General features: G+C 34.5%; 1 protein-coding gene across 3 annotated transcripts in view; it reads left to right on the top strand.

The window, feature by feature from the left end:
* Positions 1–23,859, top strand: part of SEMA3A (semaphorin 3A) — a 322,145-nt gene that overhangs the window by 163,248 nt on the left and 135,038 nt on the right. For all 3 annotated transcript variants that reach the window (XM_010344878.3, XM_074379342.1, XM_074379341.1), the window contains exons 3-4: positions 920–1,077; positions 6,144–6,206. In XM_010344878.3, coding sequence (XP_010343180.1) covers positions 920–1,077; positions 6,144–6,206 — 221 coding nt within the window. The remainder of the gene's footprint in view (positions 1–919; positions 1,078–6,143; positions 6,207–23,859) is intronic.

Below are 23,859 nucleotides of genomic sequence, written 5' to 3'. Positions count from 1 at the left end.
TAAATGTATACTTGAAAAATTTAAAGTACTGATTCAGGACATACAGTTTTTTAGAATCCTCAACAACTCTATCCCATGGGGGTGGAGTCTGTGTGTGTGTGTGCACACATATGTATAATTTTGAGCAAAACATATTTTTAAAACATATTTTTAAAAAGCCAACAATTACCTTCCTAATGCAGTAGTGGACTTTAATGTTATTTTTAATATGAAAATGTTCCTGTCACTAAAGTATAGGTATAATGTTTAGTATTTGCCTATTCACAGCAGACGCAAATTGGAGAGCAAAAACAAATGGAAAATTGAAGTCAGATGATAAATTTAATTTATGTTTTCATAAAAGCTTCAGCTCAGTTTCTCTCTATACATCAGCTCCAAAATGCTTGAAAGAATTTAGGTGGTATAGTGAATGATTTAATGATCCAAAAGAAATATTAAAATATTTCAATTAAAAGGCCTCAAGGAACCTAAGAGGTTGATCTGGATGTTTCCTCCGCATTCCCATTCTGTTAGCTTCTGTGTTTGTCATTCTATCTAACGGCTTGGAGCAAATGAAACCACTTTTAAAAAGTTTTTGTAAAATTAAATACATTTATATACAATATTGATCATTCTAATCCATTACTACATGCAAATAAATTCTGCCAAATCAATTTGTACAGACAAGTTATTTCTCTATTTCTCTTCCTTTCTTCTTTAGGACTGTACCATCTTAAGTATGATACGAGCAAATAGGAATGTAATTCCCGTTTTGATAAAATGGACACATTTTGGTTCCAGTATGTTTCTTAGTACCCTGAGGAATAATTACTGATTGATAACTACAGGAGTCAGCAGAGTCAGGTTACCATGTATCAATAGTTTGTGCTCATATAGTGCCTCACATTAATATCCAATGTTTTGCTTTGTTACCTTGCAGAAATGTTGGAATCCAACAACGTGATCACTTTCAATGGCTTGGCCAACAGCTCCAGTTATCATACCTTCCTTTTGGATGAGGAACGGAGTAGACTGTATGTTGGAGCAAAGGATTACATATTTTCATTCAACCTGGTTAATATCAAGGATTTTCAAAAGGTATCTATTCTAATATATGCACTATAGTTATGTTGAAGCCTCTCAAGTTATATAGAATTCTCTAGCTATTTAAAAGTATGACAACTGGCAGAAAATTGTTTTAATTAATATTTTGTCTTTTCTGATCCAAATGAAAATGACAATAATGAGTCAATTGATGCAACAAATCAAAAAATTATCAAGGCAGAAACTGCAGTATTTGTAGTAATCATTGTAAGAAATATGAACCTCACGTTATCCTTTAATGTCTATGTTGTTTTTTCTACATAAAAGTAAATACTTGAACCATCATAGCAATACATCATAATTGACTGCATGTACTATGTATATGTGTATAGGTATAAATTTGTGTCTATTTATATATTTCCAGAAAATGAAGCATTCATCAATCCATTACCAGCATCCCAAATTTGGCATGCTACCAGTGTTTGTAAATAGTTTTATTTGAACACTGGCACTCTAATTCATTTACATATTGTCTATATCTGGTTTTGTGCTACACCAGCAGAATTCAGTAGTTACAAAAAGTATCATCTGGCCTAGAAAACTGGTTTACTATCTGGATTTTTAAACAAAAGATTTGCCAATCCTTGATCTAGAAGATCAAAGTGTCAGATTTTTAAAAATGTTGTCATGCAGGCATCAACAAGATATAAGTTTTGTCTTTATTCTTTATAGTATTTCTGGCTTATTTCATTAGTAAGCTATATTATACGCTGAGGTCGAACTCCTGACCTCAGGTGGTCTGCCCGCCTCCACCTCCCAAAGTGCTGGGATTACAGGCGTGAGCCACCATACCCGGCCCAGATGTGACAGAATTTTTTAAAGCTTTTGTTCTGGTTGGAGAATGTAGCTTTTGGGATAAAATACAGCTTAAATTTCAAAGCTGTTTCATGTTTTTTAATAGAGTATAGCATAAACCCAAGGCATTTTCTTTTATTCTATTACCTGAACACTAAAAATCAGACCATGGCATAAAGAAATTTGATTCATTATATATAGAGTCATATAAAATGGTAATACCCTTATAATGTATTTAAGAATTGTGATATGCTAACTTTAAAAATCACTTTGGGTATTTCTGTTACTGATTTTTCAATTCAATTGGTTTCTAAGCCTCCTCAAATTATAGGAATAAATGCCTGTTGTCCGTTGTCTAAAAAATCTGGTTATTCATTTGTTTTTCTGAAATGATAAACATATTTATCTTAGTCTTTTGAAAACATCATAAAATAAGCAGATTTTTGTTGTCATTTTACCAAAAGAAAGCTATTCTTTATAAAATGAGAGCAGAACAGGCCAGGTATGATGGCTCACACCTGTAATCCCAGTACTTCAGGAGGCCAGGGCGGTGGATCACCTGAAGTCAGGACTTTGAGACCAGTCTGGCCAACGTGGTGAAAACCTGTCTCTACTAAAAATGCGAAAGTTAGCTGGGTGTGGTGATGGGCGCTTTTAATCCCAGCTACTTTGGAGGTGAGGTAGGAGAATGGCTTGAACCCAGGAGGTGGAGGTTGCAGTGAGCAGAGACAGTGCCATTGCACTCCAGCCTGGGTGACAAGAGTGAACCTCCATTAAAAAAAAAAAACACCTAAGTTGACTAAGAAAAATTTGGTATATTGATTTTAGATTCTATCAGTTAAAATTGTAGGTATTTATAACAATTTATAACTTTGTACTATTCATGTATGTATATATCTATAGATAGATAATATGAGCATAGATTACCTAAGATGATATGTTTAACTTATTTAACATTTGTCTGTGACTATAGGTTCTGAACATGGTTAAACTATTCAATTATTTCTAAAACTGTAAAGAATCAAATTATAAAATAAAAATCTACCATTTTATAGCTGAGAAAAATCCCACAGCCATTTGTATACTCAGAATATATCATAGTATCTTTCACCAAATACACTTATAGTAAACTATCTTGAAGTAATGAATTAAAAGATAAATGATTTGTCCAAAATCATGGTCTTCTTGTGATAGCTCTTGCCTTTGAGTTTGAAATCATTCTACTAATAATAGAAGGTATATTTCTAATTTTAAGACATCCTATGACAAACAGATTATTTAATTTTATCACATTGTTTATACAAATGAACCCAATTTACTTAAGAATTTATATCAGCCAGGTGTGGTGACTCACACCTGTAATCCCAGGGCGTTGGGAGGCCAAGGCCTGCAGATTGCTGGCGCCTAGGAGTTCGAGACCAGCTTAGGCAACATAATGAAACCTTGTCTCTACTGAAAATAAAAATTAAAATGCACAAATTAGTTGGGCATGGTGGCACATGCCTGTAGTCCCAGCTAGCCTAGAGGCTGAGGTAGGAGAATCATTTCTCTAGAGGTCAAGGCTGCGGTGAACCATGATCATACCAGTGTACTCCAGCTTGGCCAACAGAGTGAGACCCTGCCTCAAAAATAAATAAATAAATAAATGAAACATCTGTTTATCTATATTTGGGATGTTTTAATATTCCTTTTAACCTGTGTATATGTAATGTTCAAATAGCTTTCTTCTAAGCATCTGTTACTGTGATGAACATTACAGGAGCTTTATGGTATGTTATAAATAATTGGTGATGACCTTACAAGTAAAGATAAAATAGTAATCTTACGGGTAAATACTAGGCAAATCCCTCTTAGAGGCAAAAATACATTTTTAGGTTTGGAAAAACCGTGGAAAGATTCTTGGCTTTGATAAAAGGGTACATTCTCTTTAAAGCCTAAATCCTTATTACATAACATGTGTAAGTGGGCCTGCCATGAGAAGAAGTGTAGAGGCCTAAGGAAGAAAAAGTACAAAATAGATTATGAAGTACTTTAAAAATGAGAATAAGAAATTTAGATAGTTAACTGAGAAATTTTTGAGCAAAGAAGAAAAAGAGAATTCCAGTAATCATCAGTAAAACAAATCCAACCAAAATGTTAGTAATCATTCTTTATGGAAGTAGATATGTAAAAGAATAATAAACATACATTTATTTTTGTTCTACTGGCTTATACTTATCCTTATTAAATTGCTCTCCAAAAGAACATTTCTGTATCGAAATTAATTTTACTCATGTCAGACTTCTAAACTTTTTAATTGCTATTATTATTATTTACCCTGAAACTATGGAAAGTTAAAAGACTCTTTTAAGTCTAAGAGTTTTTAGCATGAATATTACAAAAATTATTGTTTATAAATATTTTACTTAGATAAAAGAATCATAGAGAATCGTCAAATGAGGTCCATACTGTCTCAACAATTATGCAAAAAGAGCTAGGAAACTATGAGAAAACAACTTGTCTTTTTAAAGATATATACATTTATATATTGTAACTTGTATTTTTAAACATATATGTTTTAACAATCAGTTATTTCAGCAAAATTTCGCTGGAAAGCTGAATATGAAAGTCAATAAATCTTAACTGTTATATATTGACTGTTATGCCCTAGAGAAAAGTTATGTTTTACCCTCTGACATAAAAATAAGAATAGATCCCCTTGCCTTTCCATATCCAATGTGAAGACTCAACTGCTAGGATTGCCTAGCAATCATTCTAGAAATTCAGCAGTCAGAGTAATAAAGTGAATTATAAGAACAATACATTTACTGATCTTGAATGTTTTTTACATGACTACTCTGTGAAAGCTCATGGAACAAAACAATTATAATTTTCATTTACATAAGCAGACAAATGTGAAAAGGAAAGCACATGAAATAGAATACTCAAATTTGGAACTTAATATTAAAAATGAATGCCTATCCAGTGAGTTGAGATGACACTCCAGCCTGGGTGACAAGAGTGAGATTCTGTCTCCAAAAAAAAAAAAAAAAAAATGCTATCCAGTAATTTTTGGGCTTTACAGTTTTGACATGGACCTGAAATGCTTTTATCAAGTCATCATAATACATTACTTCAATATGTGCCAAATCCTTGCTTGTAAATGTGTTTTATTTTGCTTTGTAGTTCTCCAGATTGAGTATCACAGCCTTTGCCCAAGTTGATGATCATTTATATTGAATTATCTAGAGGTTCCCAAATGAATGATAATCAGTCATTTTAGACTAAAAGCTTTCCAGCAGACATCAGAGATTAAGTGCCATCATTTCTGTTTTTTTACATATGACATTTTTCCACTGAAATTAACTCTTAGTAATATTATTAGAAAGGAAAAATGAATAAAAATAAATAGTTCTGCCTCTATACAGATAGGAGTCATTGGAGTTGCTCAGTGGATTTTATATTAAAATCAAATGAGAGTATGTGGAATAATATTGTCAGGGGTATGGATCTACTGTCCTCCAAGCCACCACTAACACCATGGCTCATCTGCTACTGTCACTGTATTCACACAATGTGGGACTTTTTGGAAGGATGATGGTTAAATATAGGATAAAAACACAAATAATTGTTTCTCAACTAATCTTTTAGTCTACATTAGAAAGGGTAATTTTCTTTTAGAACTATTTGCTCCTGCTATCTACCTTTATTTCTCTAACATATACCATGTTACTTTTAAATGTTTTCCCTTTCTAAAAAAAAAAAAAAAGTTTCTGTTCTAAATATTTTTTTAATCCTTTCAGTTACTTGTTGTAACATGTCATGCTGAGATTTGTTTCGGGGAAATGTATCCAAAGCACCCAAATGTTAAAATCGCAAAATCACTATTTCATGATAAAGGCTAATTTAGAAGAATCTGAGCCATATTCTATGCCAGTTTCTACTTCTCTTCACTAAATTCTCACGTCCTCTCAAGACGATCTTCATCTCCCAATCTGTGTTCCAGTTCTTACCACCTTACACTGCTTAGATCTATTGTCTACATCAGTTTCTGTCTTGCCCAACTTTTATATACAGCAAAGGCTATCGGACAGATGCAGAATCAATGACTCATGTCCACGTCAATTAACTGACACCACTGGATAGTCTAAAGTGAAAGGTTCCTGAAACAGTCTTTATGGAACTTTCTTTATTTCAGTTGCCCTAATGTCATCTAAAGACTATATGGTATTGGATCTCTTAGACAACTTAGCTGGCATAAAACAATATTTATTCTCTGTCCTTAGATTGTCTGGCCAGTATCTTACACCAGAAGAGATGAATGCAAGTGGGCTGGAAAAGACATCCTGGTAAGCATTAACCTACTGCAGGTTAAGTATCCTTCATTCAAAATGCTTGGGACCAAAGAGTTTTAAATTTCTGATTTTTTTTTGTTGGGAAGGGATTAGATAGAATATATATATATAAAGATATTTTTAGGATGGAACCCAAGTCTAAAAGCAAAATTTATTTATATTTCATATATATCGTATACCCACCCATAGCCTAAAGGTAATTTTATTTTTCCCTTGGAGATACCAAAAAAACTGTGCTGTTTCTGAATTTTGACTGTGACCCATCACATGAGGTCTGATGTGGAATTTTCCACTTGTGGGTCCTGTGGGTGAACAAAACATTTAAAATTTTGGGGGATTGCAGATTTCAGGATTTTGAATTAGGGATGCTCCACCTGTAGTAATTACATAAGTAATTTGTTACTCTGTCATCTATTTTTGTTTGGTGTTCTATGAAATGCCACATTTTACTTTTAAACTTAATCATTCTTTAGAAATAAAATTATAGTATTCAATTTTGGAAACACTGGCAGATTTATGTATAGAATGTGTGTAAAAATAATAGTATTTGTTAATAAAGCAAAAATATGGTCTATTTGGTTATTTATATTTGCAAAAACTAACAAAATGTAATCTTGTAGCATACATACTTATATTCAATAAGTCAACTTCTTTCTACAGCTTGATTTTCATGTTAATTCCTCTTGAATTCTTGAAATGATATGAAATGTTTCCACTTCTGAGACATAATTAAATTACCTATCTTTTGTTCTTCCCATTTTTTTCTTTGATCTCTTTCCTTTTCCTTTTTCATCTTTTTCTTTCCTTTCATCCCTTCTTTTTCCCTCCCTCCCTTCCTTCCATGTAATCATCCTTTAATTAAATATGGATTGAAAAAGGACCATGTAATAGGAATTCTCCTAGGTGCTCTGGAGTAAGAGACGAATAGTAAGCAATCCCTACAATGATTTTACCATTGTAAAAAGATAGAGGCCATTTTTTGTAAGGTAAACTATCAGGAATATTAAGTGGGTGACTGGTTTAAGGAATAGCCAAGTATTTGCACAGATCATGAAAAGTAGTTATAATCATTTAAATAATTAATTCTAATGAATTACCAAATTTTAAAAATATATAATTTTATGGGGTTTTTTTTTGTTGTTGTTTGTTTGTTTTGAGATGGAGTCTTTCTCTGTAGCCCAGGCTGGAGTGCAGTGGTTCAATCTCAGCTCACTGCAGCCTCTGCCTCCTGGGTCCTGGTTCAAGCAAATTCTGCTACCTCAGCCTCCTAAGTAACTGGGATTACAGGCATGAGCCACCATGCCCAGCTAATTTTTGTATTTTTTAGTGGAGATGGGGTTTCCCCATATTGGACAGTCTGGTCTTGAACTCCTGACCCCTTGATCTGCCCACTGCGGCCTCCCAAAGTGCTGGGATTACAGGCCTAAGCCACCGTGCCCAGCCAATTTTATGTTTAATTGATATTTGGGGTGTCTAAAACAGAAAGCAATATGTTTAAAAGTTTTTTTTTCTGTATTTAAAAGTATTAGGATTTAGAATACATTTATTCTGTGTGTTGCCTAAAGACATAAATCAGGCCGGGCGCGGTGGCTCAAGCCTGTAATCCCAGCACTTTGGGAGGCCGAGGCGGGTGGATCACGAGGTCGAGAGATCGAGACCAACCATGGTCAACATGGTGAAACCCCGTCTCTACTAAAAATACAAAAGATTAGCTGGGCATAGTGGCGTGTGCCTGTAATCCCAGCTACTCAGGAGGCTGAGGCAGGAGAATTGCCTGAACCCAGGAGGCGGAGGTTGCGGTGAGCCGAGATCGCGCCATTGCACTCCAGCCTGGGTAACAAGAGCGAAACTCCGTCTCAAAAAAAAAAAAAAAAAAAAAAAAAAAAAAAAAAAAAGACATAAATCAAACTGTAGATATGTGTATAGATACATAGATATTTTCAAGGGACAACTTGATTGATTTGTTACAGCTGCCTACAATAAGGTATATGTTTAGAAGGATTTCGAGTTGGAATCTGAGTTCCTGGCAAAAGACTGACCCAATCTAGCTGTAGTGTTGTGTATAGGTAAAGGAAATTAGATAAAGGATCACAAAGCACAGGTATTCCTCATCCATAATACCTATATTATAGCAAACACGGGAAATTCATCCTTGAAAATTATATATTAAATATATAGTTATTATGTTACAATATTCATGATACGTATTAAAGATGGCAAAGCAGACTTTATTCATGGGTACTGCTACAATGAAGTTCTGTAACAGGGGTAAGCAATTGAGCTTAATACAGGATTCCTGAATACAAGGATAGGTGGAAATTTGTAGCTAAGAAGCAGAGTGGTAGTCACTGGGTGGAAAATTTCCAAGATGGATCATCAGAGTAATGAGAATTCTGGGTAAATTGATTTGGAAGGATTCTTACTAAAGGCAGATGAGGGTGATAAGATATTGACAATGAAGTAGGGCAGTGTGGTAGGAATTTGATCACACATATCAAGGGTGGGAGAATTTCTGTAAATGGACTCAATAGGATTCTTGTGAAAACTGGACCAAGCAGAAATGAACATGGAAATCGGAAAGTCAGGGTCTTCTTGTGAAGAGAGTTCTGAGGAGACTCACTAGAGTTAGGTGAGTAGAGAGTCTGTCAATTGAAAGTCACTTTATACCTTCGTAGTACAACAAAGGTTTTTCTGGTCATGTAATAGTGGACCAAAAATAGTGTGTTCTTCTATCAAATTTTATACTACCCGTAACTGATGCATAATTTGAACTTTTGGAAAAGCGTAAAAAGAAAGCACAATGAGGTCATAAACAGTATAAATATAATGATAACCAACTCATTTGGGCACGGTAGCCCATGCCTGTAATTCTAACACTTTGGGAGGCTGAGGTGAATGGATCACTTCAGGTCAGAAGTTCTATACTAAGCCAGGAGAGGTGGCTCATGCCAGTAATCCCAGCACTTTGGGAGGCCGAGGTGGGTGGATCACTAGGTCAAGAGATTGAGACCGTCCTGGCCAACATGGTGAAACACCATTTCTACTGAAAACATAAAAAAATTAGCTAGGCATGGTGATGTGTGCCTGTAATCCTAACTACTCAGGAGGCTGAGGCAGGAGAATCACTAGAACCCAGGATACGGAGGTCACAGTGATCTGAGATCTTGCCACTGCACTCCAGCCTAGTGAAAGAGTGAGACTCTGTCCCAAAAAAAAAACCCAAAAATAAAGAAGGCCGAGACCAGCCTGCCTAACATGGTGAAACCCCATCTTTACTAAAATTACAAAAATTAGCCAAGCATGGTGGCACGTGCCTGTGGTCCCAGCTAGTAGGGAGATTGAGGCAGGGGAATCGCTTCAACCTGGGAGGTGGAGGAGTTTCATTGAGCAGTGATCATGCCACTGCATTCCAGCCTGGGTGACAGAGCAAGACTCTGTTAAAAAAAAAAAAAAAAGAAAGAAAGATAACTAACTCACAGAACTCCTGTAAGGCTCAAAGAAATCTATGCAAAATATTATATAACTGTGATATTAATAACAATATAAATATAATGTTGGTCATTATTGCTGTTTTTAGTATATGTAATAGAGTGGTGTGGACAATTTCTATGTGAAAACATAGAGATTAATGAAATTAATTCAGTGCTCATTAATGGTTATGACCACTGCAGTGTTTCATTGTTCTGAATTTGATTTGATCTGAAAATTGAAGATAATAACCATACTTGTCTAGTTATCTTACAAATTATCTGCATATTATAATAATGGAAGATTCATCGATTTCACAACTGAATCACTCAATCAGGCATTTTTGATTTCATAATTGGATCAACTCATTCAATGGCTGAGATAGCAGATTTATTTTGTGTTTGTGATTTCTAAAATTATTCACCTCAAAGCATTTCCCACATCTTTTATGGAACTTTCCCCTCTATCTCCCCCCTCCCTTTCTCTCCGTGTTATTAATACAAAAAACTAAGAAATTCTGGCATTAGCCCAGATGCAGTTAGTTCAGCAGTTGCAATAAACTAATGATCCACAGTGCCCTGTGGAGGATAACTTAATCACTTAATCATGTTAGAAGAATACTTTCTTTCTTATTTTTGAGATGGAGTCTTGCTCTGCCATCCAGGCTGGAGTGCAGTGGTGTGATCTTGACTCACTGCAACTTTTGCCTCCCAGGTTCAAGTGATTCTCCAGCATCAGCCCCCAGAGTAGCTGGGATTATAGGCAACTGCCACCACACCCAGATAATTTTTGTATTTTTAGTAGAGAAGGAGTTTCTCCATGTTGGCCAGGCTGATCAATAATACTTTCAAACAGGAAAGGCAATTTCATTGCATTTTCCACCCTTACTAAAAATGTTTACAGATTTTATGGAACTTAATTAAAAAGATCTAAGACATGGAGTTTGCTGAATCTGATAAAATGACACCAAATCATTTCACAGCACCTTGTAATAAAGATTCTGAAAAAAGATAAATCATTATGATAGAGGTGCATTGAGATACAGATATTTTTAAAAGTGCAGTGGTGTGATAATATTGCCTTACTAATGTTTTAAAAAATCAGTTAGTTGTAACATTATAAAATACTTGTGCTTTGGTATTTCTTCAAATTTGCATTAAATAAACTCAAGATTTTGAATTTTCTCCATTAACATTTACGTAGCAAAAGGAAAACACAAGTTTTTATTTTATTTCAAGGAGAAATATATTTTGCTTCTAGCTCTACTCATTAAAATATATTTCATACTATTTTGCTGATAACCCTTATTGATCTTTTAATACTATTTTTCATACATTTTTATGCAAATATACTTTATTCATTTAGAATTGTATTAAAATTCATTTTAAATTTCACTTACCCTCATTTAAGTAATATCTCAATTTACATATTTTGTGCACTTCAAGATGATTCATGCCATTCATTGGTTATTTTTGGACTTTAATTTACAGATACAATTTTTACATTTCTTTCTTAATATGTGATTTTAGAAATAGCTATTAGATGGCTACCTGGAATTTGTAACATCCCTTCCTTAATAAACATAACAAAAGAAATAGCATTATTATTTTAAACAATTATTTAAATAAACAACAAGAAATGTTAAGAAGAAAGAGGCTTTTTCTTTGACACCTGATTTGCAAAGTGACACAGGGACAGTTTGATGGAAATTCTGTACTGTATCTTGAGTAAATAATAGTCAGCTGTGACTTATGGACAATAATTCCTTTCTAAGGGCTCCTGTTACACTGAAAACCACAAGAATGGGTGTGAGTGGCTGTTGCAGATATCAGGGCTCCAAGACAGAATTGTAACCAAAATAGGAACTGATGTGAACATTTATAGTAAAGTAAACAAATAACCCTCCTCATTTGGTTTCCCTGATTTCCAGAGCCTCGTTACCATTTCCTACTGCTTTCTTCAAAAAGTCCACTGGAAATGAAGTGCCTTTAAACAAGTCACACTGGGTAAACTGCTGTCTTTGCAGCATTAGATTGAGATAGAAGGCTACAATAGGAAAAGAAGGGTCAAGACACTGGCTTATCTTATGCACCTTTAGAGTAGGTAATTCTTAAGACTAGTTAAAGAAAAGCTCATTCCTATGGCTATACCAACACAGTAAATCGGAAGTCAGGACATGCCACTGGATTGAACCTGCGTAGTTTCCCTGTCATTTGAGTATGGTATCATACAGAAAAGAGAAACCTCTCTGCATTCTCTCATGCAGCTGGGATAATATAACTCATCATTACTCTCTGCTCAGTTTTGCATTAAGCACAATATTAAATCAGCAGCTGCAATTTAAGCAACTATTACACAGAGAGTGGACTTTGTTGTTAAAGAGGAAATCTATAGCCTGAGGCACATAGTTATACTCTCTTGTGCTCTCTCTCTCTCTCTCTCATATATCAGATTATCAGATTTAAAAATATCTATTTTATTTGATAACCCTTATTCTAATATTGCTTTTCTATATATGTATTTTTTTCTGTAAAGAGTGTGTGTGTGCCTGTGCACACATGTGCTTGCATGTGCTGGTGATGACATTTCTGATACTCATCAAAATTTAATTTTCTCTTGTAGAACTGAATGTACAGGATATAAAACAAATCATCATATTAATATATCTTCTTTTAGTATTGTAGATTCCAAACCTTCAAACTGCTATGGCATTTTTAGCATAAGAGTAGTGAAATGCTCGTGAATTATTCCATTGATGTTGAGAGCTGTTATATATATATATGTGTGTGTATATACACACACACACACACATATATATATATAAAATACAGTATAGATTACTATTGGACAGGACCCTGAATAAGGAAATAAAGGCACTTGAGATACCTGTATTCTGACTGCTGTTGTTTACCTTTGCTCCCATTTTTGGTATTTTTCTAGTGCTTAAAATTCCCTTTGTTATTCACAGTAACATTTCTATTGATTTATTAACTTCCTTGACCCTGTTTTGCAAATGAAAGCTGAATACATTCTAAGCTGCTAAAAGAATCTGTTTTGAATCAATAGCTCTCTGAATCTTCTTTGTTTATCCTACTAAACCATCTCTCTTTGCACTAAATTTCAATAAAACCAAATGGCAACCGTATGACTGTTAGAAATATTTTGAACATCATTGGAAATCAAAATTTCAACCATCTGAGAGGAACAAAAAAAGCAGACTTTCATAATATTCTGATTCTTGGATACATTTCAAAGTGTAGTATCATGCACCTGAACTTTGAGACTTTTTTAAATTCTTGAGGGATTTGTTTTTATATATTTGTCCTTAGTTGTTATTCCTCTTAATGATATGATATATTTTAATGTCTGTCATTAAATGTGGCTCAAATTACAGTACCTCGATAGCACTAATTTTTGCCAAGTGAATGCGATTGAGAATTTAAAGCTGCACATGCATCTTAAGTTAGAGTGCATTCCAAAATGCATATGTCAACCCTTGAATTTCATTACTTTTTCAAAGGTCAAATTTGACATGAACCTTAATTTTTTAAAATTTTATTTTAGGCACATTGAGAAATAATAAAGCTGTATTAAGTGGATAGTTAGAATTACCTTCTAATTTGGGAGGCTATCAAATCAAAGTTAAATTTTAAAATCCTTATATATAATTGTTGGAAGATAATTTTTCATGGGTCTTCACATTTTTCACATCTTACGAGCAGAGACAGTGACTACGCCTTTTTGCACACTTTTTTAAAAAGTTGTTTATACAGTTAACATAGTGTCTTCCTCTGAAGTAAAAGGCTGGTTTGCAAATGGTCTTGGGAAGCTAAGAAAGTCTCCTGCTGGAGCAAAGGGCAGGTATGCCCACAGTCCAGTGCAATGAACATAGTATCTTCTCCAACATCTAAAGGTGAGCATGCTACATCTATTATAAAATATTTAGGTTCTCTCATCCAGAGTTTCTCTCTCATAATGCATCTCACCACATGTGCAGGTATTACCTGACCCTCTTCCCAATTCTCAGTGGAAATAGCACAAGAAATTCAAATACTCTGGCTAGTACTGTTTTTGTGAGTAATAAAGCCCTTTACTTCTGAACCCTGAGTCACACATCTTTTCTTAGTATTCATGAGAGCCTGGTAGCCTAATTTGTTAACTTACAAGTAGGGTAAAATTCCAGACCCTTTACAATTTTAAAAAATATTGATTATAATTTTATATGGACATTCTGGATAATCTTACAAAAAAGAATATGGTCAGTTTATCAATTTTTAAATATGATTTTCATCATGAATTTTGATGACACTTCAGTTGTACAGATAACTGATTTTTGATGGATGCCAGTAAAAGCCTTATCTTACTACATGTCACAGAAATGAGCATAAATTTTCATATGCATGTAACTGTTTATGTGTATATCTGTTTGTGAGTAAATATATGTTATGCTGAACTAAATAACTACAGTTTCACTCTAGCCTTCAGAGGTATTATAATATGCACACTTACGGAGAGCTTGCTTTATACCTGGTATTGATCTAAATGCATTTCATGTAGTAACTCATTTAGGTGACTCATATTTGGTTACATGTACACATTTCAAGTAATTAAGCAAGTTTTGCATATTAGGTAAAAGATACATGGCAAATAAAACTTTGTTATTAAATGTATTTCAGAAATTAGGTGGTATTCATATTTTGAATTAATACATTTTTTAATACAGCAAAATAAGTTGGTATTTATTATGTCCGAATTGCCATGAACCAAGTCTCATGCAGATAAACTTAAATTTTGGAAATCTTTTAGGGTCAGGATTAAAATTTAAATGCATTTTAATTTTTTCATTTGAAAAGTAAGGTTAGCCCTTGAAATAGAGACATTTTATAACATCAATTTATAGTAAATGGAGATTTTGAATTGTGTTCCTTTTTATTGGAAATTTCAATTGCATCCTTCAGTGGCTGAAATAAAAATCATATACTTGGCATTGGTTCTCAGATTATTATTTAGATTTTACTGGACACCATAATTCATCCATGCATCAGTGTACATACTTTTAGAATATACTAAGTATTTTATACTCTGTAATGTTCGTTAGCATGATTTGAGCAGTTCCTTCAGAAAAAAAGGTTAAGGCCAATGTCTTCTTACTGCATATTTAGCAAGTCGATCCAAGTTCCACTGTTATGTAGTTTCTTTTTTTTTTTTTTTTTTTTTTTTTGAGACGGAGTTTCACTTTTGTTGCCCAGGCTGGAGTGCAATGGCGCGGTCTCGGCTCACCACAACCTCCGCCTCCTGGGTTCAAGCAATTCTCCTGCCTCAGCCTCATGAGTAGCTGGGATTACAGGCACGCGCCACCATGCCCAGCTAATTTTTTGTGTTTTTAGTAGTGACGGGGTTTCACCATGTTGACCAGGATGGTCTTGATCTCTTGACCTCGTGACCCACCCACCTCAGCCTCCCAAAGTGCTGGGATTACAGGCGTGAGCCACCGCGCCCGGCTATGTAGTTTCTAATACTTGTGTTTAGTATTCTTCTATATGTGCTTGATAAACTTTATAAGTAGATTTCTACTCATTTCTGAGAGTACACTGTCCACTGTCTTGTATCTTGTATTTAACATGAACTCTGGAAATATTTTTCTTAGATACGTTATGTCTCAAGACAAATATGCCATCACCAACTTTTGACTATTTCCTTTTATTTGATTTAGAAACAATAAAAATCATTTGTATAATAAGAATAAAAATCATCAGCTTCTTATGTCCACAGGACATTATGAAACTTCCCCAAAGTTCTACCATTTAACTTTAATATACATCTACTTACTTTTAACCTTTCCAGTTGGTAGCAAAGTAGCACTGAAAACTTGCCACTATTTCTAGAAATGGAGAATCTTGGCTTTTGGCTTTAAGGGCAGAAAATTTCTCACTACAGTGAAGCTTCTCACTATTACATTCAAATTAGTTGCAAAATATACTCTACTAGCCATGCTATACATGGTGTTAAATCTAACTGTTATGTATGCATATATGTGTGCATATGTGTATTTGATATGTATTCATTGCTAAAAGGTAAGTTTTTTAGTACTATGCTTTAAATGATACCAAAATTAATATGACTTATTGATTATAGAATTTAATATGCGTTTAAAAAGCAGAAACCATTTATATTTAGAAGTAAATAAAATTATTAACTAAAGACATTGGTCATTAGTTCATACAGTGAGCATGTGTGTATTCTTAAATAGGTCAAATCTATGTTCCCTTTATATCATGATGAGCTATTCTATGACTGTAAGATATATCTTTTCATCATGGTTTTATCAGAGACCACCTGTGTAAGTGATATGAAAAAAGAGTCTTTTTATGGGAATTATACCTTAGGTAATCATGAGAGCTAGAATTCTGATTCAAGAATTCTATGGAAGGCTACTGCCTGAGATAGGTAGTGGGCCCGAAGTTGTAGGTAGCTACAGTTGTTGATGTTTAATGGAAGAAAAGCTGGACATGAAGTAGGAAGAGCAAGGACAAATTGAGACCCACAAGCGCAAACTAGGACCAGAGTCTGTGTTTTACTACCTCTAGCCTTCTTTGGGTCGATTTGGATTACTTAAAGAAGAAACTGATGCCTTTTGTCATGGAGCTGTACAAGTATCAGGATACAGTCTTGTAGAACTAATGAATGAGATTTGGTGAAAGCCAGAGGACTTGGAGGCCCAAGTACTGCCCACACTAACAAGGTGGCCAGCAGATCAGAATAACCTGGGGAGTGTTATGGTTGCAGCTTAATTTGAACCTCCCAAATCTCATGCGGATTTCCTTGATAGCCAATTTTAACCAATATACAGGAAAGGAAATTTGAGGAAATATATTTCCAGCTTATTTCAGTTGACACAGTATAATTCTACCACAACTATTGACTAATGCATACTGTATTTGCTGTTGTATTGAGACAATCATGGCATATTTCCTGCTTTGATGACAAGAGTCATTATAATTTATAGGTCTTCACTGTCTTAGTCAGAGGACTAAGATTTTATAGAAATCCTGCTGAACAAAATGTAATTGCCCTTGGTAATAGGAATGGGGATAGAGTAATATCCAAAGCCAATTTTGTTAAATTTACCTCTGTTTAGCACAAATATATGCTTAAACTCTGTTAACTACGTCCTTAGAAAGAATGAACTATTCATAATGGAACTCAGCGTAATTTGCAAAATAGCATAATATGTGGAAGAGTGTGAGAGTTAAGCAGTCATAGAAATATCTGAACAATAGTGAAGCTTAATTATTTTATGGATTGGATAACCAGTTACCTATCAATTAATAAGTGCTAGTGATCATGCTAAATAATTTACACAGATATGGATTAATCTCATTTTTAGTTGAGGAAACAGGCTCAGAGATTCTACGTCACACAGCAAATGGAAAATGCCTGAGTAATTTTAACCCATGTCTAACTGATGTTAAAGCAGTGATTCCCCAATCTTTTGGCATCAGGGACTGGTTTTGTGGAAGAAAATTTTTTCACGGGCCAAAAGAGGGATGTCTTTGGGATGAAACTATTCCACCATAGATCATCAGATATTAATTAGATTCTCATAAGGAGACCTGAACCTAGATCCCTTGGATGCACAGTTCATAAAAGTGTACACGCTCCTATGGGAATTTAATGCAGCAGCTGATCTGAGAGAAGGCAGAGCTCAGATGGTAGTGCCCTCTGACCTACTGCTCACCTCCTGCTGTGCAGCCGGTCTTAACTGGCCACCGACGGGTATCAGTCTACCTTGGGGTTGGGGACCCCTGCTCTAAAGCGTAAGATTGATATAAGTAACTACCTCCATTTTTGTTTTACCCTTGTGAAATTGTTTAGTCCTAGATGGTTTTTCTTAACGTTTTTGAGAATACCTTTTCAAATATAAATAAGTAACATCTTCATTACATATCAATAAATATAAATAAATTTTAAATTCCAAATTTCTGAAATTTTAATGTTTATAAATTATTTCTACAAGCTGATATATACATATGGGTTGCATACAAATATGCACATATATATTTGTGTATATTTGGAGGATGATGATATATGGTTGATATTTGAAAAAATAAAATTGAGAAAAAATGAAGTTTGTATAATTTTCTCTTTAATATCTAATTCTGTACAAAGCAGAAGATCCAAAGTTGGCTGACTAGGGACAACATTCTGTTACCATATATGTTCTTACAGTAAAAATATTTTAAGCAATGGTAAATTTAAATATCTTTTGACTAAGCAGCAGGTTTCCTTCAGTTACCCATTTTCTTTTTTTCTTGTTGATGTTTGTATTACTTCATTAGGGCTACCGTAATAAAGTGCCACAGTCTGGGTGGCTAAAACCATAGAAAATTATGTTCTAGTTCTGGAGGCTGGAAGTCCGAGTTCAAGGTATAAGCAGGATTGAGCTCCTCGGAGCCTCCTCTCCTTGGCTTGCAGATGACTGCCCTCTTGCTGCCTCTTCACATGGGTGTTCCTCTGTGCACTTGTGTCGCTGATGTCTCCTTATGTATCCAAGTTTCTTCTTCTTATAAAGACACCAGCCAAGTTGGATTAGGGTCTACCCTAAGGGCCTCATTTTAACTTAGTCACTTCCTTAAAGACCCTATCTCCAAATAGAGCTACATTCCCAGATAGTAGAGGTTAGAGCTTCAAGGTGTAAATTTTGAGAAAATGAAGTTCAGCCCATAATACAGTCTCACAATTCTGATTTGATAATTCATTAACCCTGCAGCACTTGACTTCTTTTCAAATGTTTCTATATTATAAAAGTGCTTTATTTCTGAATTTTCTAATTTTTAATCTTTTAAAGCAACTAAACTTTTAGTCATGAGAAAAAGAAAGAAAAGGAAAAGCGTACATATGTGAAATATGCCATAGGCACTTGTATTTGAATAAGTGATACATTAGCGTCTGTGTCACAGCATTAATCTTGGTTAGAGTCTCCAATTGTTGTAAGATGTATTAAGATAATATTTTATATTACTAACTATAAAACAGACTTTAGAACTTTGGACATTAAGGACTCCAAAAATTAATTTTTGATATTAAACAAGACAGGGGTAGAAAAGAGGCAGATGTGAATGAAATCAAGCATTCCTCCTAAATATGGGCTCAGCTTTTCTGTCTTTCCCTATGGCTACATTTCATATGTAATTAAAGATGCAGTTCATCTCTCTTTTATGTGTAATGATTTCTATTATTGTAAAGGCATATATGTTAGAATTAAATATGCCAATTGATTTTATCCATAATAAATTTCTTTAGTTTATAACTCTCCCTTCGTGATGTAAACCAATGACTTGGTTGCTTTAAGGCATGAACACTAAGTATTCAGCACCTTGCATAAAATTGGAAACCATAAAATATCATTTTTGAAATCAGAGTGAGGATTGTGACTACTTCATCATTTTCCTGGTTCGGTAGGAAACGTATTAATGTAGATTTCCCAGAACATTTTTGTCTGCATTTATTGCAATATGAGATGAAGAAAGGTTATGCTAGCTACGTATAATGGAGCACAATCACATCATGCACATGAATGGCACACATCATGATAAATCAGAGTGATAGTATATTTTTAAAAAACCTAAAAATAGATGTCATAAGTTTCTATAGTCCACACAGAATTTCAAAGTGAATGTTTTTAACTTCTTTAAGTAGAAGAAAATCATAGTGATCAGCTTTTACTAATAGCATGGTCTATAGTGCCTATGTGTATAATCATTTTGAACATGTTTGAAGGTTTCAAGTAATTTGAAAGAAAAATGTTTATAGAATCTTGAACAATAATTCTAGAACTTCAAAACAAATAGTCAATCTAGAGGGGAAAGAGCAGTCAAATTGGGCACTTAACTGAAATGAGTATTTAAGTGAAATAATTTGGGAGCCTTATACAGAAAGACTTCATTTAATCATATCATTCAAGCCACTTTAAAAGTTATTTTTCAGTTATAGTTTTAATGGTGATATAGTTCAATTAATATGAATATACTTACATACCAAAATAACTGGCTATATAATAATGCTAACTTTGTTGTCTTAGTTGAATCAGTATTATTTTAAATTTCTAAAAAATATAAAAGCATCAATGTGGAAAGTTCGATTTGTTTTATTATGGCATATTCTAAATACTGAAGGTAAAAATGCCTCCCAAAATGTACAGAACTGCCTATTCATCATTTAAAAAGGTGAATGATAAAAAATTCCAAGTCACAAATTCAACATTAGAAGGCTAATATAATTATAACATGGTTTATATTTTAGTTTTATTAGAAAAGCCTCTTTGCAGAAGAGATTTCTAACATCCTTTAGTGAATAGTGAAGTATTAGAAAGATACAATTATAGATGATCGGATTACAGCTGTAATAGCACAATGTTAAAAGAAAAAAAAGACTAAACACGATCGTCAGATAAGTACGGAAAAGCTTAAATAGCGGGAGGGATAAAGTGAGTGACAGGAACAATCTCATGGATTACTGCTTTGGCACGAAGATTCCAGTATTCAGCTAGCTTGCCAAATAAATTGACCAGAGAAAAAGAAAGTCAACAGATTAACTTCAGGAATTAAGCTTATTAATGGGTTTTCATGCAGAAATGTATCCACCCATCATGATCAGAAAAAGTTTCCTTTGCTTTTCCAGCTGCTAGATGATGCACTGAAATATTTCTACATAAATTATTGCTGAGATAAAGATAATTTTTTCTTCTTTTTACATGAATTCTCACTGACCTCAGTCAATGTTATGTTCTACCCATTCAGTTTGGACTGACTTATATTTGAGCCAGAACAAGTTGTTTGATTTAATCATGAACTGAGTCTATTTGAATAGAGATTGTTCGTGTTCACAAGTCTTCTCTCCTTTTTTCTCTTCACTTACTTAGAGTAAAATTTCACTGCTCCATCCAGAATTTAAGAATATGCAAGGAGGTAATTGGAATTGGAGGTAAATCATATTCTTTTGTAGAAAGTATAATTATCGGAAGTTAGTTAAAAACACCTCAATTCTGTTTTAATTTTCATGCATGGAGCAGTTGTTTTGACAGATGGATGAACTTTATTTTTGTAACCATCCAGGAAAAGTCTGTGTAACACAGTCTAATCAGTGCTTCATAGCTGTAATGTTTGTTTTTGAAACACTGTGCTTTTGACTCCTGTATCTTTTCTAGGGGTAGCCACTTTCTTCTAAATTTATTTCTCCAGGTAATATACTGCTACATAATTCCTCTATCCATTTGATCTGAAAAGACTAGAGATCCTTTAAAAAGTAAGTGTAAGTGGTTTGTCACTAAGGATGATGAATCATTACTCCTCAGGTGTGGCCTTGGATTTTACTGGTTTCTAACTGCTCTTACTTTTATTTCTAGTTAACAATCTCTAACACTGTTGCTCTGGAGTACATTGCAGTAAAGTAGAGGTCAATATGGTTGCCTGACTCTTGGGAAGCCAACTCGTTGCTAAACTTGTCTGTGTTCATCAACTTAAATTCCAAAAAGGATCAAGGCTTGAAAAATGAATTCATTTTGAACTGATTCCACTCTCTTTATTACATTGTAAATCCTCCAGTGCTGAGCAAAGCAGTGCAGCAGTTTAAGGCCAAAAAGTACATTACATTCTGAGTTTTAAGAATCGTCATGGTTCAGGAAAAGGTCAGAAACACTCTTCTTCTGTCTCCCTAGAGCAGAAATGTGTGAAGTGTGTTTCCTTTTTCTGCCACGCTTCCTTCTTTTTTAGAGGAATGTCCAAGCTGCTTCCAAATAAAATGAATATCCTGTTTTGGAACACTTGAAAACCTTGGCAGCCACAAGCTGGAGAATGAAGGCAAATGAATGACAGGATTGATACTCTTTTATGCAGGTTTTCTGTTAGGAACAAATCCTTACTAACAATGTCTCTTTCAAGTTTTTGGTTCTTCTCTGTCCAGTTCTTTTAATGCACTTTCCTCCTCCATTGTTCTTGATGAGTCTCCTCTCAGCTATTTTTAACCAAATTTGAAAGTATTTCCTTCCATCGCTTTTTTCATTTCAAGCATCTTTATATCCTCTAAATCCCAGAACTTTCTCTCCATTCTATTTGCATCAACCTCCACTTTCAAAATAATATTGAGCTTGCCCCCCAGGGCATGGTAACAATACAACCTGCTGCCAACAGGGAGAGTTCAGTGAGGAAAGGAGGGGAATCATTCCAGGCCTTAGGCCAATAGGGTGGGTCTAGTTGCTTTGTAACACAGATAGACTCCCGTTATCAGCACTCTGTAGAACCCTTTGCCAGGTTTCACAGCTATGGTCCTGTGATTGATTTTGTTCCAACAGCTCTGTAGGGGAATTGTTGTCATATTATAGTGGTTCCTCTTTAGTAGTCAATAGAGAACAAATTAAGATTATGATATTCAGTGGAGCCCAATTTCATAGTTAGCAAGAACCCTGAGAGTTTTTCAGTCATTAATTACAATCTGCTAGTTTCCTTGGAAGGACAGATGTAGTCACTATAAATTGCTAATCAGTTATTCAATCTATAAGAGATAAAGAGCCCACAAATTCTGTGACATTATGATTCCTAACAGTTGCAGAGGTGACATGATCCTTCATTTTGTTCACAAGTATTCTTACTGGTAAAATAAATTATTTTTTATTACAGAGAACTGAGTTCCACTGTTGTATTTTTAAGGAGGCACTTAGGTGGTGCTCATAGGACTAAAAAATTGGGGTTTGTGGAAAAAAATCGCATGCATATCTTTAAAGGCATGGCATGCAAACTGAAATCCTGTTCTTTTCTAGAATGAAAAAGGCATCCATCTGGGTTTGCCACTATTATTTATTAGAATATCTGTTTGCTTACCACTATGTACACAGCCAATTTCTTGGTTTCAGCATATGGTGCTGGAACTGGTTATTTCTAATCCTGAATACTGTAATATTGAGCCCACAATCAGAGTTGATTATCTTTATATAAAAGCAGAGTATGTGGCCACCTACGTGTTTCAAAGTAAACATTTTTCTGAAAATGGCTTCTTTGCAAATGACTGAATTTTTTTAAGAATACAAATAAATCCTTTGGGTAAGGCTCATGAATGCCTGGTTTGTAAACGAGTTTATCAGATGTTTCCCTTTCCACAACCTCTTTCGTCTGCCCAAGACTTCATGCCCTATTCTCTTGGGGAGGGAGGAGAGACTCTTACAGAATAGAAAGCTTGTTGCTAAGAGTAGTGGAAGTTAAGTTATATCTGTTTCATAGTTTTACCTAAGAGGTACCCTATTTAAAGTGAAACTTGGATGACATCCACATAGGTTTTAAGCTTGGAAATTTTTCCTCATAACAACTTGTAAGATCGGTTTATTTCAGAGAGTAATTTTGTATGTTATAATGCCTTACCAGACAAAAGAAAGACTCAGGATCTATGTAGCAAAACAGTGGAAGAAATTATGTTTATTTTAGTTACCCCCGAAGTACTCAGCATATGTTAGGAAAGCATGACTGAGGAGTTAGAACTAGAAATTTTGCATTTTACTTTAAATAGGCCAAATTCATTTTTAGGCCAATAGATTCAAAGGCCATCATCAGGTTTCATTCTAGAAAAATAAGTGATGATAGACAGCAGTTATTTGAATTTAAATATCAATTAATCTGCTTAAGTTTGGTTGCCTGCTCCTTATTTTATGGGGGCAATGGAATTCAGATAAAAACAATCAGCTGCAAATATAGGATACAGATATCCTGTGGAAATGTACTCAAGTTATTTTATCACCTCTGTTATAAGCTCCAACTGACTGCATAAAGCACTCTGAGCTCTCACTTGAAAAGTGGCAGGTCATAGAGAATGACTTTGGGAGTGTGACCCACTCAGAAGTGCCAGGACCAACCCAGTACTGCCATGTGTGCTGGCCTTGCTTGCACTGTTGTCCACATTTGATCCTTAACTGCATTTATAGTTACTTATTTGGTTCTTAATTCCAAATGTTTATAGAAATAAAACTAGTGGCCGGGCATGGTGGCTCACACCTGTAATCCCAGCACTTTGGGAGAACGAGGCGGGCAGTTCACGAGGTCAAGAGATTGAGACCATCCTGGTCAACATGGTGAAACCCTGTCTCTACTAAAAATACTAAAAATTAGCTGGGCGTGGTGGTGCACACCTGTAGTCC

Source organism: Saimiri boliviensis, chromosome 10 (assembly GCF_048565385.1).
Source record: "Saimiri boliviensis isolate mSaiBol1 chromosome 10, mSaiBol1.pri, whole genome shotgun sequence".
Lineage (NCBI taxonomy): Eukaryota > Metazoa > Chordata > Mammalia > Primates > Cebidae > Saimiri > Saimiri boliviensis.
Note: the sequence above shows the minus strand (reverse complement) of the source record. Positions and strands in the feature narration are given on the sequence as shown.